General features: G+C 38.7%; 1 protein-coding gene across 2 annotated transcripts in view; it reads left to right on the plus strand.

The window, feature by feature from the left end:
- Window positions 1–2,378: 2,378 nt before the first annotated feature.
- LOC136867258 (uncharacterized) overlaps window positions 2,379–17,096 on the plus strand; it is a 92,781-nt gene continuing 78,063 nt past the window's right edge. The window contains exon 1 of one of the 2 annotated variants that reach the window (XM_067144400.2): window positions 2,379–2,438. In XM_067144400.2, the coding sequence (XP_067000501.2) occupies window positions 2,397–2,438 (42 nt within the window). In that variant the 5' untranslated portion in view covers window positions 2,379–2,396. The remainder of the gene's footprint in view (window positions 2,439–17,096) is intronic. The other variant, XM_067144401.2, reaches the window with a different exon arrangement.

Genomic DNA, 17,096 nt, shown 5'->3' on the forward strand with positions numbered 1-17,096 from the left:
AACTGCTCTAAATTCTACGAGTTCCCCTTTGGACAACGACAGTTTTTTAAATTAGTACATTCAAGTTAGAAATATGAATTAGTTCGCAGATTGCTGAAAAATAATGATGCTGTATTTGTTTTTGTATCGTTACGGAATGAACACTATGAACACGAATAATAAATGTGTGAAGCTACACTCGTTTGGGATGAAATTATACTCTTTCTCATTAATTCTAACTACGCCTACATTATTCACTCTGCTATATACGGTATTTAGAAATTTACTTTGTGTTATTAGTTTATGAATAACGATTATGAAAATGGCAAAACCCTAAGATCATACTTTACATGACCACCTTCAGGAATAAGTCTTGCTTTGTTTTTCTGAAGTTCTGTTACCCTAGTATTATAGTAGTAGTAGTAGTAGTAGTAGTAGTAGTAGTAGTAGTAGTAGTAGTAGTAGTAGTCTGGATCCTTCAATGAATACAAGGAAAGAATTACATTGCAAGTAATTAGCTTCATTTTCCGTATCAAATTCTAATCACACAGAGTTACAATAATTGAAAATCTTCCACATTTTTGATACTTTTTATTTGCTTTTTAGCAAATTATTAATTATAAACAGTACATGTTTCGTTCTCACTTGAGAACATCTTCAGCTGTGGTTAAGCTTAGGTGAATCGCTAAGTAATACATTTTTTCAGGTACATTGTTCCTCTTAAAGACTAATTTGAATATAAAATTAAGTTAAAATGATGTTAAAACAATGTGAGGGTTAATGGGTTGATGAAATGGATGAATACATAGTTAGCCTGCTTAAAAATTATATCTATTCATTAGCTGAAGATGTTCTCAAGTGAGAACGAAACATGTATTGTTTACAATTAATAATTTGCTAAAAATCAAATAAAAAGTATCAAAAGGTGGAAGATTTTCTATTATTGTAACTCTGTGTGAAAGAATTACATTTCAAACTGATTTACGAGGGTCGATCAAATTGAATGGGACTTTCCTCAAACTCGTTTTACGTTAATGTATATCAAAACAGTCACGAATTTTTTTCTGTATGTAGCCTCCTCTAATGTGTAGAAATTTTTCCCCTTGCATTGGCAATTTCTTGATTCCATCTTCATCAAAAGAAATGTTTGATGAGTACGTAGCCAATTGCAAGTCTTGTACCTGTTCGTAATTTGGAAATGTATCTCCTTCATTTTTCATATTTTTAAGAACTAAGCATTTCAATATATAAAACGAAGCCATTTCCATAAATGTCATGAATGTTCATTGTAGGAGTGTAAGATAAAGGCTTCCACTATTCTTACCTGGGCAATGATGATGCTTGTTGTTTAAAGGGGCCTAATATCTAGGTCATCGTCCCTACCTGAGCACTGGCTGGAATAGATTGGTTAGCTCTTTGCCGCCAGGAATTGACCTGTTACCTGGGCACTAGCTGGGATAGAGTGATTAGCTCTTTGCCGCCAGGAATTGACCTGTTACCTGGACACTAGCTGGGATAGAGTGATTAGCTCTTTGCCGCCAGGAATTGACCTGTTACCTGGGCACTAGCTGGGATAGAGTGATTAGCTCTTTGCCGCCAGGAATTGACCTGTTACCTGGGCACTAGCTGGGATAGAGTGATTAGCTCTTTGCCGCCAGGAATTGACCTGTTACCTGGACACTAGCTGGGATAGAGTGATTAGCTCCTTGCCGCCAGGAATTGACCTGTTACCTGGGCACTAGCCGAGACAGAGTGGTTAGCTCTTTGCCGCCAGGAATTGACCTGTTACCTGGGCACTAGCTGAGACAGAGTGGTTAGCTATTTGTCGTCAGGAATTGACCTGTTACCCGGGCACTAGCTGGGATCGAGTAGTTAGCTCTTTGCCGCCAGCAATTGACCTCGTACGTGGGCACTAGCTGGGATCGAGTGGTTAGCTCTTTACCGCCAAGAATTGACCTGATACTCATTTTTGTGTAGGCTGAGTCAATTCCAGGACCACGTACCTCGCGAGAAGAGGAAGTAGTCTCCTTTTTAATTCTTTTTCGACTTCCTGGCGGAGAAGGAACCCACGTCCTTCCGGATTGAACAGAACACGCCTCCGTTAGGCAGCCTGCAGTTCAATATATAGGTTGTGAAATAATACAGGTGAACTTATTTTTAAATGTATAACGTGATATTTATTTGGTGGGATATATAAAGTTCAGCTGCTCTGGACGCATACAGATACACATAACGTACCGTACGTAATAATCTTTTGGCTTTCTTACTGGTGCATATAGCGTAAGACAGAGTACGGGGCATGTTGTTCTCAGTCCGATAATACAGTACTTTATCGCCTATAAAAAGTGGTAACTGCTCAATGACAATGGGTTTCCTAAAACAAGCAGTCACTGTGTGTAACAAGTGAGCTGAGAAAAATGTTGTGGATAACGTGGGTTCTTGTGATTGTTAGCATTCAGGTAAACAAAACATTCCCATGGGGTTATTTTTGGGTTAAACTCTTACAATACATTCTCGATGTATATACATACATACATATATATATCGTATAGTCATGCTTTTCAGTGTTGACTTTACACTGAGAATGTGAAGCATATCTAATAGGTCGAACACACAGTTTTCCATAAACATTTGGAAGAGATTGTTTATTTCCTAACAACGACTGTTCAAAAATGAGACCCTGTTCGTAATACATAATTCGCATCTCTTAGGTACCGATTTACTGATGGTGGAACATAAATGACGATTTTCATCGTACGAAAACTAAGAACAAGTTTTTGGGGGAAGAGATTTTTATCCCACTCTGTATATAAAATCGTCTTTCCATCGGTATTTTTTAATATTTACCTTATACTTGGTTTTAATACCGAACAGGGCAAGTAATAGCCAATGTATTGTTCAGTTGAACGTTTGTCTGCTTGTCTGTTTCATTAAAATTGGCATTTAAATTCGGATTAGGAAAGATTTAGATCAACTATTTATTTTGCGATTCGTGTTAGAGGTATTGATAGTTAAGATGGATTTCAGAACATAAAGAGGACAAAACGATTGTCAATATTTACCTTAATATTAGCCTAATCGAAAGGTGTGTTACAGATGCTATAATAAAACACCGGGTTCTTACAACTTAACTTCCCCTACTTGAACCACTTTAGTCAAGAAACTACTTTCAGTTCGCGAACAAACTCGATACGAATAATTTCCAGATTATGGGTTACAAGATTTGCATGGTTCACTGGTATCTGAAAGACAGGGTTTATCAGAGGAAAGTTCGCACATATTCCAATCTAAAGAGAAGCATATCAAGAGAGGTACCCTACCTAGCATGCCCATGGAGATGCTTCGTGAAGCCATGCAGCAAATTATCCTACGCTTTCAGACTATTCTGGACGTGGATGGGCGCCATTTCGAGCACAGTTTGTAATGAGATGGACGCCAGGTTCACAGAAACCAAGCATATTGTTACGTTTCCTAGCATGCGATTGCTCGTTTTCTGCGTAGAGACGGTTAAGTAAGAAAAGCTTAGTTGTAATCACCCGATATTTTCTCCATCATCTTCCTCCTATAAATTTCTTCATACGAGAACTAACAAAAGGATGTACAGTATCTTAGAGCTGGTCCAGACGTACTGGTGATTTTATGATTGCTTGTACAAGGCAGGGATGGACACGCTCTTTGTTCAATTTTCTGTTTACTTATGGTGTTGAATGCAAGTCATTCCACCAACTTGAATAAACCAGACATTGAACAAGATATCTGTGTCCTGATATCAAAGAAAATACGGTTGATGATAGGTGAGGGACACTCACGCTTGATTTCCGTAAGTCACCAGTTGCAAGTCTGACTACCTCAAAGGTACCGTTATGTTGGGCGTAAGATTCTCTGTTCAATGATACACAGTCCATGGGTCAAAATTTTCATTCTGAAGTTCATATGAAGAAATTTAAGAAATTTTTTCACTTTCGACCCCACATAACTATGTCCCTAAGGGTCGTAGTGCTTTCTAATGATATCTCACGTAAGAGTTGGGAAAACTAATACTTAGATGGCCAAATCGCTGATTGTTGCAAATTTTCACAGCCCATAGTTGCTTATTCATAAACTGTATTATTGTAGCCGCTATCTTTTCACTATATTTGTTAGCCTGCCTATTTGTGAACAACACGAAACCAGGTTTTTAAAAATCGGTTGACACATTCGCTCTTGACAGGGCTCCAAAGTGACATAAGAGCGCCTAATCAAGCACTCGAAGAAAGAGGGCAAGGATCATGTAAAACCATTAGCTTGCTTTTAGCAATCTAAACCTCATAGATGTAATTTTCCTCTTGAAGACTCGATATGCATTGTTCGATATCCAAATCGTAGTCTCTATAATGAGACCCTAGTGACACTTGGCTATCGCACCTTAGTGTATTATTGTACTTTTCCTGTCACCAGCAGATATAATTGAGCTCCACATTGTTATGTGAAGTGATGTTCGTTTCCTCATTCATTTCTAGTAATTCTCTTCCGTTCCTTGTGCTCCTGATACTTGGATGTCCTCCATTTTAACTGCAAGACTCAGAAATGTCACGTGACGCATTATTGATCTAATACGTTTTGTTTCTAGTCTTTCTGTGTTGAATACGAGCGTTTAAAGATAATCATACTCAACTATCATCACCTCTGTTAGAATTTTAGTAGTGTTATCTACATACCCGAGGTACAGGAAGGCAATCTGAGGATAATGACTGAAAATTTAGGAGGATAATATGCTAATGAAATTAAACGGCGTATGGCTTTTTTTAATGCCGGGAGTATCCGAGGACATGTTCGGCTCGCCAGGTGCAGGTATTTTGATTTGACGCCTGTAGGTGACCCGCGCGTCGAGATAAGAATGAAATGATGATGAAGACAACACATACACCCAGCCACAGTGCCGGGAATCGAATCCTGGACCCCTGTGACCAAAGACCAGCACGCTAACCATTTAGCCAAGGAGCCAGACAGGAGGCTAATACTATTACAGGATCAATTTTTTTTGCTAGTTGTTTTACGTCGCACCGACACAGATAGGTCTTATGGCGACGATGGAAGAGGGAAGGGCTAGGAGTGGGAAGGAAGCGGCCGTGGCCTTAATTAAGGTACAGCCCCAGCATTTGCCTGGTGTGAAAATGGGAAACCACGGAAAACCATTTTCAGGGCTGCCGACAGTGGGATTCGAACCTACTATCTCCCGAATACTGGACACTGGACGGGATCAAAAGTCAGCTTAGCATAGACCTACTTCATGTAACTGGTACCCATAAACTTAGTCTCTTCACAGAGGAGAAAAAAAGACCGAGCAAGTGGCTGCATGGTTTGTGTCACGTGCTATCAGCTTGAATTCGGAAGATAGTGGTTTCGAACCCCACTGTCGTCAGACCTGAAAATGGTTTTCCGTGGTTCTCCATCTTCATACCAGGCTATAGCCTATCTTAATTAAGATCACGACCGCTTTCTTCCCTGACCGAGCGAGTTGGCCATGAGGTTGGGGGCGCGCTACTGTGAGCTAACATTCGAGAAATAGTGGGTTCGAACCCTACTGATGGCAGCCCTGAAGATGGTTTTCCGTGGTTTCCCATTTTCACACCCGGCAAATGCTCGTGCTGAACCTTAATAAAGGCCACAGCCGCTTCCTTCTCACTCCTAGCCCTTTCCTATCTGACCTATCTGTGTAAATGCGACGTAAAGCAAATTGTAAAAAGAAAATGATGGTGAGTTAATACAATTACCTGTGCTTTTCCATAGGAAAACTCATAAACCTAAATCATTTAAATACAATGATTACAGTATTACTGAATTTACAAAGTGTGAATAGTTTCAAGTAATAATTTGGCGAGTTATAACTAACTTCCTTCATTTTTTGTCACTTTTCACATACTCCGGTGGAGTCGTGGATGCAATCCAATTCGAACCAGGAAACGTACCTGGTAGACTGATTCGTCTCAATCCAGACATTTAGTATTTATAGACCCAGAAAATGGCAATAATTTTCTTTTTACTCGAAGCAAAACATCTCACTTTCAAAACGACTGCAGCTGACTGTTTAGTGTCCGTAACAAAATATAGCTTATTCTCTTGCACCAAAGCACATCAGCGTAAAGTTACCTCACTCTGATAGATCCCTCAAGTTGGCAGAACGCGGCAGGTGTGATCTGTGTCAGACATGTGTAGGTTTGACGTAGTGTTACGGCCAGATGCCCTTTCTGGAATTTGCCTGGTGTGTAAATGGGAAACCATGGAACACATCTTCAAGATTGCAGATTGTGGGTTTCTGACCCACCATCTAGCAGTTGTTTATGCAATCGACGTTAATAATTTGGCGTTTCAAACAATATTCTATTCGTTTTTTAAATTGGTCACTCACTAACGTTAATTTTGTCATTTATTGCAAGCTGATACCTTAAAATGTCAAGTTATTATTATAATTCCAACTGGACAACTGTGAATGTTATCGATTCTAAACAAGTCTTTATCATGGCTATTATTATTGTAGTTATTACTACAATGTTCTAAAAAGTTTTGGGTATTCTGTGTTAGTGCACTTCATTTCACTATGTGTACATCACTAAAAATAGAATGAGTTCATGGTATAGTATAAATTCGTCACTAGTACACTTTTCTCAGGAACAGTTTAACCTATAGATATGTTTCTTGTGGGCAGGCGCAGTGCTTGTATCTACATGGAGGCGAATTGTATTTTTATGTTGAATAACGTATTTCGTAAAATATTAAATGCGAGGGACATACAATACAACGAGCTCATTATACATTATACCATTACGAAAAGTATATACGAAAAAATGCAATCAGCTATCCAAAAGCAACAAAAGCGCGAAGTTTAATATGGGATATTTAACACCAAACAATCTTTCATTGTGTGGCATTCAATTCTGTGTATATCCACCTTAGCCCAGAGGCATGCTTAAATACGAAGAGTCATACTCAGCACCAAAGAATCCAACTGTTTATGGGGCAGATTATCTCACTCTTGGAGGGCAACCAGTTGCTGAATGTTACCCGGAGGATTATGACGGTAGATAAGTGCTCTCTTCACTTCACGCCATGCGTGTACAACATAGATCATGTCCGGAGGATATGCCGGCCACATCATCCGCGCTGTATGCAGCGGGTCTCTAGGAACTGACTGACCAATCTGTCCCGATGAGAACGAGTATTATCATCCATTAGTGTGAAGACCTCGCCCACGGTGGTAGCAAATCCTGTAAATACATGTCATGTTACCCGGAATAGAAATTAGAGGCATACATAAACCAAACATGATCCCACCCGAAAATTTGACCGAACCTCCTTGCTGCTCATGGTGCTCCAAGATCAAGGGCTCCTTCTCTCTCACCGGATTGTCTCCAGAGTCTAACACTCCTGTTCTATGAATGCAAGCCAACGCCTAAACCGTCTGACCTATTCAGACAGGTGTTGATTCAATTACGAACGAATTTTACTAATATTTATAACTTATATTTCTTGCATTTGTTGTAGTAATTATTGTTACTAGTCTTTTTCTGAATGATGAGCCTAATGCCCTTCGATTCAGAGGGACCCGGATTCGATTTTCGGCTTTATCGGGGATTTTAATAGCGTGTCATTAATTCCTCTGGCTCGGAGACTGGTTTTTGTGATCGTTTTAATACACATCACACTTCCAAGCACAACAGAAGCACGCAGTTGTGAATACATCCCTCCATACTGGGCTGACGTCAGGAAGGGTCTCCAGCCCTAAAACTAGGCTTATTCTACATTAGTGCCGACCCCCAGATAACTGTGAAAAATCCGGGAGATAATAAGAAATGTTAGTAATTGTTGCTAGTGTTTGATGTAATGGGCTTGGTACTTATATTCCTGGTTATTCCGTGCAGGTGAAACCTACTACTACTAGTCAATATTTTCATTCCTCCCCTGAAGGATTGGGGGGGGGGGGCCTCTTTGACGGTGACGCCATCTCACAGGTCAGAATACTTGTTACGGTGACGGAGATTCTTTGGAATAGGTGAACGGGAGGGGGCGATCCTGGAATTTTCCTTAATGCAGGAGAATGGGAAACCGCGGAAAACAATCGTGTGTGTGTTTTCTAGACCCGTGAATAACCTTAACTATGGATTATTGGAGACTTCCAATGATCTCAGGTGTTACTACAGGAAATATGAGGTAATATGATGGAGTCATCATGGCCGCAATACAAGTAATGCCTGTGAGACTGGCGGCTGTGATCGGATCTTTTAGTTTTGAAAGGGCATCAGTCAATATACAATATTTCTAGTCTTCACTTTGTCGTCGTTTTCGCATCTCCAGTCGTAGGGCTATTTATTAGCGTTGGAAGGGCATCAGTCAGTTGTCTATAATGGTAGGTTTATGCACACAAAAACGAATATTGGTTTTATAAATACGTTGGTCGCTGACCCGTGCTTTTCAAAACCTTTCAGATGGCACTTGCTGTAAGGCGAGCTCTCTTTGCTAGTTTTTTGTTGAAACTGCTGTATTTATGTAAGACATGAAGACAACACTGGTCAACAGTAAAAATGTTTCCGAATTAAAAGCAGTCAATTGCTATTCATTTTGATAGGAAATAAGTAAGCATGATCTTTGAAACGCTTCGCTAGCTATCATTCTCTTGAAAAATAGGAATTCGTGTTATGATGGGCGGACATTGTCTAATTTTGGCAAATAACTTTTGTTACAAATACCAGATTGTCAACACAGAGTAAACTACCTTTTATTTCTAAAAAAGACATTCATTATATAAGTGTGGTTTTCTTTGTCTTTAAGAAAACGAATCTGCTGTTGTTTTTCAATAATACCATTTTATGTGTTTCGAGTTATAAGACGACTCAATTTTCAGCGGTAAATAATAAATTAAAAATCCTAGCATGTACCGTGATTAATTCTCAGGGGTACATAAGACACATTCGTAAACTAAATTATCTTCAGCTAATTTGTTGTTTGGTTTACAATCCAAATGTTTGAATTCAAGATACCGCATACATTTACAAATACTGTCGATAACATTTTTATGTAGGCGGTGAAGCGACTTTTTCATCTCATAAACGTGAATTGACTCTATTAATAACGACTACATGTTATCATTACTTCGTCCGGCTCCATGGCTAAATGGTTAGCGTGCTGGCCTTTGGTCACAGGGGTCCCGGGTTCGACGGCAGGGTCTGGAACTTAAACCATGATTGGTTAATTTCTCCGGAACTGGGGCTGGGTGTATGTGTTGTCATCATCATTCCATCCTCATCACGACGCGAAGGTCGCCTATGGGAGTCAAATAAAAAAGACCTGCACCTAGCGAGCCGAACATGTCCTCGAACACTCCCGGCACTAAAAGCCATACGCCATTTCATTTTTTTCACCATTACTTCGACTGTAAAATAAATAATGATAATCCCAGGATACTACATATTTGGTGCAATTTGTATCTAGTAAATCTCCGTGGTTGGCTGAGGACATCCCAAAAGTTAGGTTGTAATATGTCACTGAAGGTCCACTTCCTTCACTCCTATCTTGACCTCTTTTCAAGCAAATATGTCGCTTTGAGTGACGAGCGTGGAGAGCATTTCAGTCAAGGCATTTCAGCGATTGAAAGAAGGTACCAGGGCATTTGAATTAATCTGTGCTTGCTGACTATTGTTGGAATGTGTTGAGAGATGTCTCAGACGTAGACTACAAACGAAAATCAAGGAAACATAAACCCTCCAGTGAATAGGTAAATGGATAAACGTGCATGGTGTTGTGTTCAATACATACAAATATCTGAAAACTAAGATCTAATAAAAACGTTCCGATGCCATATTCATTTTCCTTGACCTCTGTTTACTTGGAATCGACTATTTTTGTTAAGGCAATGAACAATTTTATATTCTTGTTAACCAGAAAAATCTTTATAGAAGCCTAAGCGAGGTTTGTAGTTTTCTAAATGACTACCTAAGGAGTAAAAAGGTAACGAGATAACCGGACTCAGGCTATTTGTAGACAACTGCCCTACTCGCAACAAAAACCATAGTCTCTGGAAATATCTTTTACATCTAAGGACAGTTCATCAGTTCATTAAAATAAAACGCTGTCCCTGTAAAAAGGCAGATTTCTGCTGTTTGACATATCACTTATTAGGCCAGTCTATCGTTCTCAATGCGATTTAATTTTGGCGTAAATAAATATCACACGAGGTACGTTCATTTCCTTGCATAAAACCACTTTATTGCCGCAACGTCTATTCCTTAATTATACACAAAACAACGCTATTAACGGAAACACACTGAAACAATTTACTATTGGTTTACTATCTCTCAAGAACAGATATCAACAAGTTCTCACACTGATTATTCATTTCACCATCACACAGTCGATCGAGAAAAGTACAGATATCAACAAGTCCGTTCACTGATTATTCACCTTTCCATCACAAGGGAAGAGTCAAATCGATTCTGACAAATAGAGATATCAACTCACTCTAACCGACACTCTGCATTCTCTTACTGCATTGTCTGTCTGTCACTGTCTCACTGACTGACTCATCACGGCGTCCAACACTGCCTGACTCCCGCTCTGACTCTGGCCTCTCGGCCTGTCAGCTCGATATACTGTATACTGTTCAACAAACAGCCTAGAAATATCCATTTCTGGAAATGTTCTTGCAATACTCTATCTGGAACACATCCAAATATAAAAGGAACAATCGATCGACTGGCTGCTCGATTGGAGTAGATCAAACTCGAATTTTCTATTACAGTTTATAAACACACATGGAGAAGTCTATAACTTTCCTAATGTTCCTATCTGGATAATAAATAATTACAGTAAGTTTCCAGAAACATCCATATGTATAATAATAATAATAATAATATAATTTCGTGTGGCTATTACTAGCCGATTGCAGCCCTTGTAAGGCAGACCCTCCGATGAGGGTGGGCGGCATCTGCCATGTGTAGGTAACTGCGTGTTATTTTGATGGAGGGTAGTGTTATGTGTGGTGTGAGAGTTGCAGGTATGTTGGGGACATCACAAACACCCAGCCCCCGGGCCACTGGAATTAACCAATTAAGGTTAAAATCCCCGACCCGGCCGGGAATTGAACCCGGGACCCTCTGAACCGAAGGCCAGTACGCTGACAATTCAGCCAACGAGTCGGAAATGTATTATAATGATCGTGTATTATGCCCAATATACGAATATTATAGAGTTTCCTACAGTTTTCAACTACACAGATTTTGAGGTTAGACGTAATCACAATACGTATTTAAGGTTATACAAATGTACAATACATATTTTCAGGGTATAGTCGTACTTAGCATTTAATAATATAAATTAAAATATATTAAACACAATAATTATAGGTTTCACAAGAGTTAGGTTATGTGTAGGATGGCGTACATACGACAAGTCCTGGAGTATTAAGCAGCAGTCCAAACAGGATTCATAAAGAAACTTGAGATGTTACAGCGAAAGGCTGCAAGATTCGTGCTTAAAGATTTAAATCCTAGAAGTAGTGTGACAAGTACGATAGAAAAACTTGGGTAGGAGACACTGGGGGCTAGAAGGAAACAAACATGGTTATGTGCCATGTATAATGCCTACACGAATAAGCCAGCTTGGGGACAGTTGAACTGTCGACGAGAACAGCCCTGTTACATAAGTGGGACAGATCATCCGCAGAAAGTAGATTGCAGAAAACTAATTGTGGTAAATATTCGTGGAGAATTGATTCTTGGAATGCAGCTGTCTTAGAGCCTTTTTCCAAAAATGTAAGATGCTTCAAGAATAGAGTCCAGCATTCTGTAAATTATGTGTAAATGTCTATGTGATGGTTTCTTGCTTTAATGCAACGCTCAACCCACTGTAAATTGTAGTATTAAGGCATCTTAATTATTTAAGGTATGTGTGTGAATTTGTATGTGACGGTGTTGTAATGTTAAGTTAGTTGTAAGCTCAACCTTCAGTAATGTAAACCGTAGTGTTAAACCCTGGAAATACTTAAGTTGTGTGTGAATCTGAATTATGATTCTGGATTTAGAATCTTAAACTTGTAGTATTTCTTGTAATATTTTATTTCCATGATGTATATGAGCACCTTCAAATACCACCGGAGTGAGTCAGGTTGTTGTTGTTGTTGTTGTTGTTGTTGTTGTTGTTGTTGTTGTTGTTGTTGTGTAATAATGTTTTTACTTTACTTTATTATCATACTGCTGTAAGTGATCATTACCACCGGGATATTTCCCAGGTGTGATGTATTTGTTTATGATGATGATGATGATAATAATAATAATAATAATAATAATAATACAGTAATTTGAGATCATAAAGCTCATTTCGAATGCGTGATATGATATGCATTATTAGAGATGTGACTGAAGAGATGACCATGCGTTGATGGGGATCATTGTAAATGCCTAGTTATTAATATAAGGAAAGATCTTCATTGGGGTAATCACATAAATATGATTGTAAATAAAGGGTACAGATCTCTGCACATTGTTGTGGGGGTATTTAGGGGTTGTAGTAAGGATGTAAAGGAGAGGGCATATAAGTCTCTGGTAAGACCCCAAATAGAGTATGGTTCCAGTGCATGGGACCCTCACCAGGATTACTTGATTCAAGTACTGAAAAACAAAACAGAGAAAATCAGCTCGATTTGTTCTGGGTGATTTTCGACAAAAGAGTAGCGTTACAAAGATGTTGCAAAGTTTGGGCTGGGAAGACTTGGGAGAAAGGGGATGAGTTGCTCGACTAAGTGGTATGTTCCGAGCTGTCAGTGTAGAGATGGCGTGGGAGGACACCAGTAAACGAATAAGTTTGAGTGGTGTCTTTAAAAGTAGGAAAGATCACAATATGAAGATAAAGCTGGAATTCAAGGGGACAAATTGGGGCAAATATTTGTTTATAGGAAGGGGAGTTAGGGACTGGAATAACTTACCAAGGGAGATGTTCAATAAATTTCCAATTTCTTTGCAATCATTTAAGAAAATGCTAGGAAAACAACAGATAGGGAATCTGCCACCTGGGCGACAGCCCTAAATGCAGATCAGTAGTGACTGATTGTGATTGAAATGGAAATGTATATTTAAGGAAGCAGAAGCACCGGATATCTACGAAACAAAGGAATGTTGGAAGAACAGTTACAAAAGAGACACATGTTCCAATTGAAGGTGAGCCAAGGAGAGAACCTTCCTATTCTACCTAGACATAGCTTCATTTCAGTTTTGATAATGATTATATGGGTTACATGGGTTATGTCGCAGGTTACTGTACCTCGTTGTTCGTACATTTCAGATGGCACTTCAGAAGTATCAAGTTCTCCAACCCTCAAATAGACTGACAGGGAAGATCCCTGCTAAAGCTGGTAAAATGAATGATTTTGAGACTGAAAGACTACGTACTAAAGGAAAAAATTCAACTTTACAGTGATATTTTGTTTTGCTCCGTTAGAATAGTCGCTGGCACACAAAATGATGGCTAGTGTCATGTGATGAGCTGCTTAGAGCTCCATTTTATGCAGGAAATCTTTTGTTATACAGTGTTTCTCTACAGCTTATGTCTTTAACTATAGTTTAGTTGACAATTATAGTATTCAGTCAATAAAAGAAACGTGTTAAAGTTGTTAAATAATTTAATTGTAATCTGCTTTACAATTGGAATTTCTTATCTGTGTTAAAAGGGCGTCATTTTGAAAATTAATAAATAATAATGTTGTTTTTACGTCCCATTAATAATGTTGACGAGTTTCTGAGACATCGAGGTGCCGGAATTTTGTCACACAGGAGTTCTTCTACGTAACAGTAAATCTGCCGACACGATGCAGATGTATTTTCGCACCTTCAAATACCACCGGACTGAGTCAGGAGCGAAACTGCCAACTTGAGCTCAGAAGGCCAGCGCCTCAACACTCAAACTGGCTTTTTAAAATTCATAATTTGTATTTAATGTCATGAACTGTTAGGTAATTACATTTTTTGTCAAGAGATCGGAGCACATGGTACCATCCCAGACTTCTTTATATAATTCTGGAATGAGTTTCAGCTGCCTGTGCGATTCTAGGATCTGTGAATATACTCGGATTTCATTTATACTGACTTACTTGATTTCATGACATAATCATACCATTTCCTCCTAAAATATACATGCAATATATCCATATAGCCCTATGTTTGGCAATTCATTCGTTCAGGAAGTTGTTGACATAGTCAATAATTACTTTCTTTACTATAATTTATTCTATGAAACTCAGTAATGAATAACAATGTTTTCCTGGTATGACTGATGCCCGTAAAGGAAGGTGGGAATTCGATTGAAATCAAAATGTGGGTACAACAGGCACAACCTGAGTTTTACCTGTAGAACACGTAACTAAACTCAGAAAATTCAAAAAAGAAGTAAGCTCGTACTGTTTCCTAAAAAACTTCCTGAAATAAGCGAATTCTGCTATTCTTCCAGCTTTCAATGATAATAAACTGCTGGTGTTCCTATTGTATTTGCGGTCACGTTCTTGAAACCTTCAGTTGCTCGTAAACTCGCCTGCTACGGGTTTATTGCAATAACGGAATAAAGTGCGATATATTGAACTAAGCAATGAATGGCTACCGGCTATATAGCAGAGTTTATGGACACTATAGTACTTGGAACTGGAAATTATTTTGTAATTCATTTTCTGGTAACTACCGTACTCTGGAAAAGGTTAGAACGCTAACAAGCAGAATCCAATCAACTACAGTAATGTCGTAATATTTTGTGCTGAACTTACTACTACTACTACTACTACTACTACTACTACTACTACTACTACTACCGGTACTACTACTACTACTAATAATAATTGTACCGGGCGGTACACCTCTACACCGTGCGCCAGTTGAAACTCCTCTTCTGGAGGAAGGTTGAACTTTATCTGTTCTATTAATTCTCTACTTTCTCAGAAGATGTCACCACGTGGAAAATTTTGAGTTTTTGAACTGTGTCACTTTTGATGTGTTTTTGTTTAGCTTGAAGTAAGAAGTGTGAACTTTCTCTTCTAGAGGACACTACTGAAGATCAACAATAGTGCAACCTAGTGCGGAGTCAAAGAACTATTTTGTTGAAGAAATTTTTATTTCAAATGTTTGTTCTTTGCTAAATTTATTTCTGTTATTGTTTAAGTTGGCTGCATACCCCTCTCTTTCCCCTTGTTTTGCATGTAGCCAATCCCGAATTTCTTAAATTAATTTCTATCCAATCAGATGTATCTTCCCCCAACTTGAATCGATTGCGGGGTCCTATCCAATAAAAACATTGTGGGCGGGTGTTTTCATTCCCCTAACGCCTAGAAACTTCCGCGAGAGTATATAAACTGCTGATTTTAGGGTCTCCGGGCCACTTCTGTTCCATCTTTCAGTGTATTAAGTACATAGCAGGAGGCGGGAAGCGCCTCTTTCTTCTTCAGCCGTTCAACACCAGGTAATGGCCTATTAATAACTTATTTTCTTGCTAGGTAGGCAGTTTAACACTCGCGGCGGGTTCGAAGCATTTCCATCATGTAACCTTTTCCTAAAATGTAATTACTCTTTTCATCTTTTTCTTGTAAAGCTACATATTGGGATAGAGAGTGCTAACCCTCTCGAGCTCCCACTCACATTTGTTTTGAGGTGAACTTATTTTCTCAAACTATTCTTCGTTTATGTAATGTAAAGTGTTCTTTTCTAAGTCACCTCTGTAGTATGGGATTAGCCCTTGCGTTAGCGGCCCAGAGCCAGATTAGGTTTTAAAAACAAAGTGTATTAGGAGTGCAAGTTCGCCTCCTCTCAAATTGTTATTTTAGAGGTCATGTAATCAACCTTCTTTTCATGTAATAGACCTCAGTAGGTTGGGTATTTTACCCCTGTGAATACGTCCTTAGAGGACAGCTTGAAGGTAGAGTTTGGTGTGGCCTTGTGATAGGCTTACAATTTTGAGAGCGGATCGCTCTTTGAAATTTGTTTCTGTATGCCTCGTGCAGGCTTTATGTGTAATGTTTGGAGCCAGTGCTCCTGGGCATGAATGGGGCTTTCTGCCCCTTGGCTAAAATTTTTGTTGGAGTAAGGCGGGGCTGATGGCCCAAGAGTTATGAAGTAAGGGCACTGAGCCCGAATCCAGTAATATTGTACCTACATTTTTGCTACTCTGTACCTGTTATGATTGTTATCTCTTGGTTTTGAAAAGAAAATATAACCTAGTTAAATTTTAAATTAATTTTACATTGTACGTTAAATTCGTAGCTTGAAACCCATTCACACCCGCACCTTCTTTCACCTCTACCTACCACGGATATCTCCGTAACAATAATAATGATAAGAATAAGAATAAGAATAAGAATAAGAATAAGAATAAGAATAAGAATAAGAATAAGAATAAGAATAAGAATACGAGAATAAGAATAAGAATAAGCATAAGAATAAGAATAAAATAATAAGAATAATAATAAGAATAGGAATAAGAATAAGAATAACAGAATAATAATAATAATAATAATAATAATAATAATAATAATAATAATAATAATAATAATTCGTGTGTCATATTCGATCGCCCGAACGTTGGTGGTCACTGAGGCGTAAGATATTATGTCTTGTGGCAAATGGAAAGGCCGTTGGGCGATGTTCACCCCGTCTATTCTTTGGTGTCGCCCAGCCAGATTCTTCCCTTGCGACTGATAACACCAATTTTTCCTTGTAGAACACGTAACTAAACTCAGAAAATTCAAAAAAGAAGTAAGCTCCATGACCTGCTTTTGTTCGTTTAAGGACTATCGGTGTTTTTCGTTCTTTTTGTTCACGATATACGAAGTATTCTTCGGTGGATACATACTTCAGAAGCTTTATGGCCTTAGGGAGTAAGATTTTAAAGTCCACGTCTCAGGACCATAGAGATGCACTGGCTAACAGTAGATTTTAACCATGTGTTGGTATACAGTGCTTGCAGACAGTGGAGACTTTTCATCTCGTTGAAGTTAGCTCTTACTGCTTCGATTCGACAATGAATTTCTTTCTCAGGGTGTAGGTTTTCGGTCATTATGCAACGGAAGTATCTCCAAGAACTCTTTTTTTTTTAATATTCCGACCGTTTAACTGCAA

Source organism: Anabrus simplex, chromosome 3, assembly GCF_040414725.1.
Source record: "Anabrus simplex isolate iqAnaSimp1 chromosome 3, ASM4041472v1, whole genome shotgun sequence".
Taxonomy (NCBI): domain Eukaryota; kingdom Metazoa; phylum Arthropoda; class Insecta; order Orthoptera; family Tettigoniidae; genus Anabrus; species Anabrus simplex.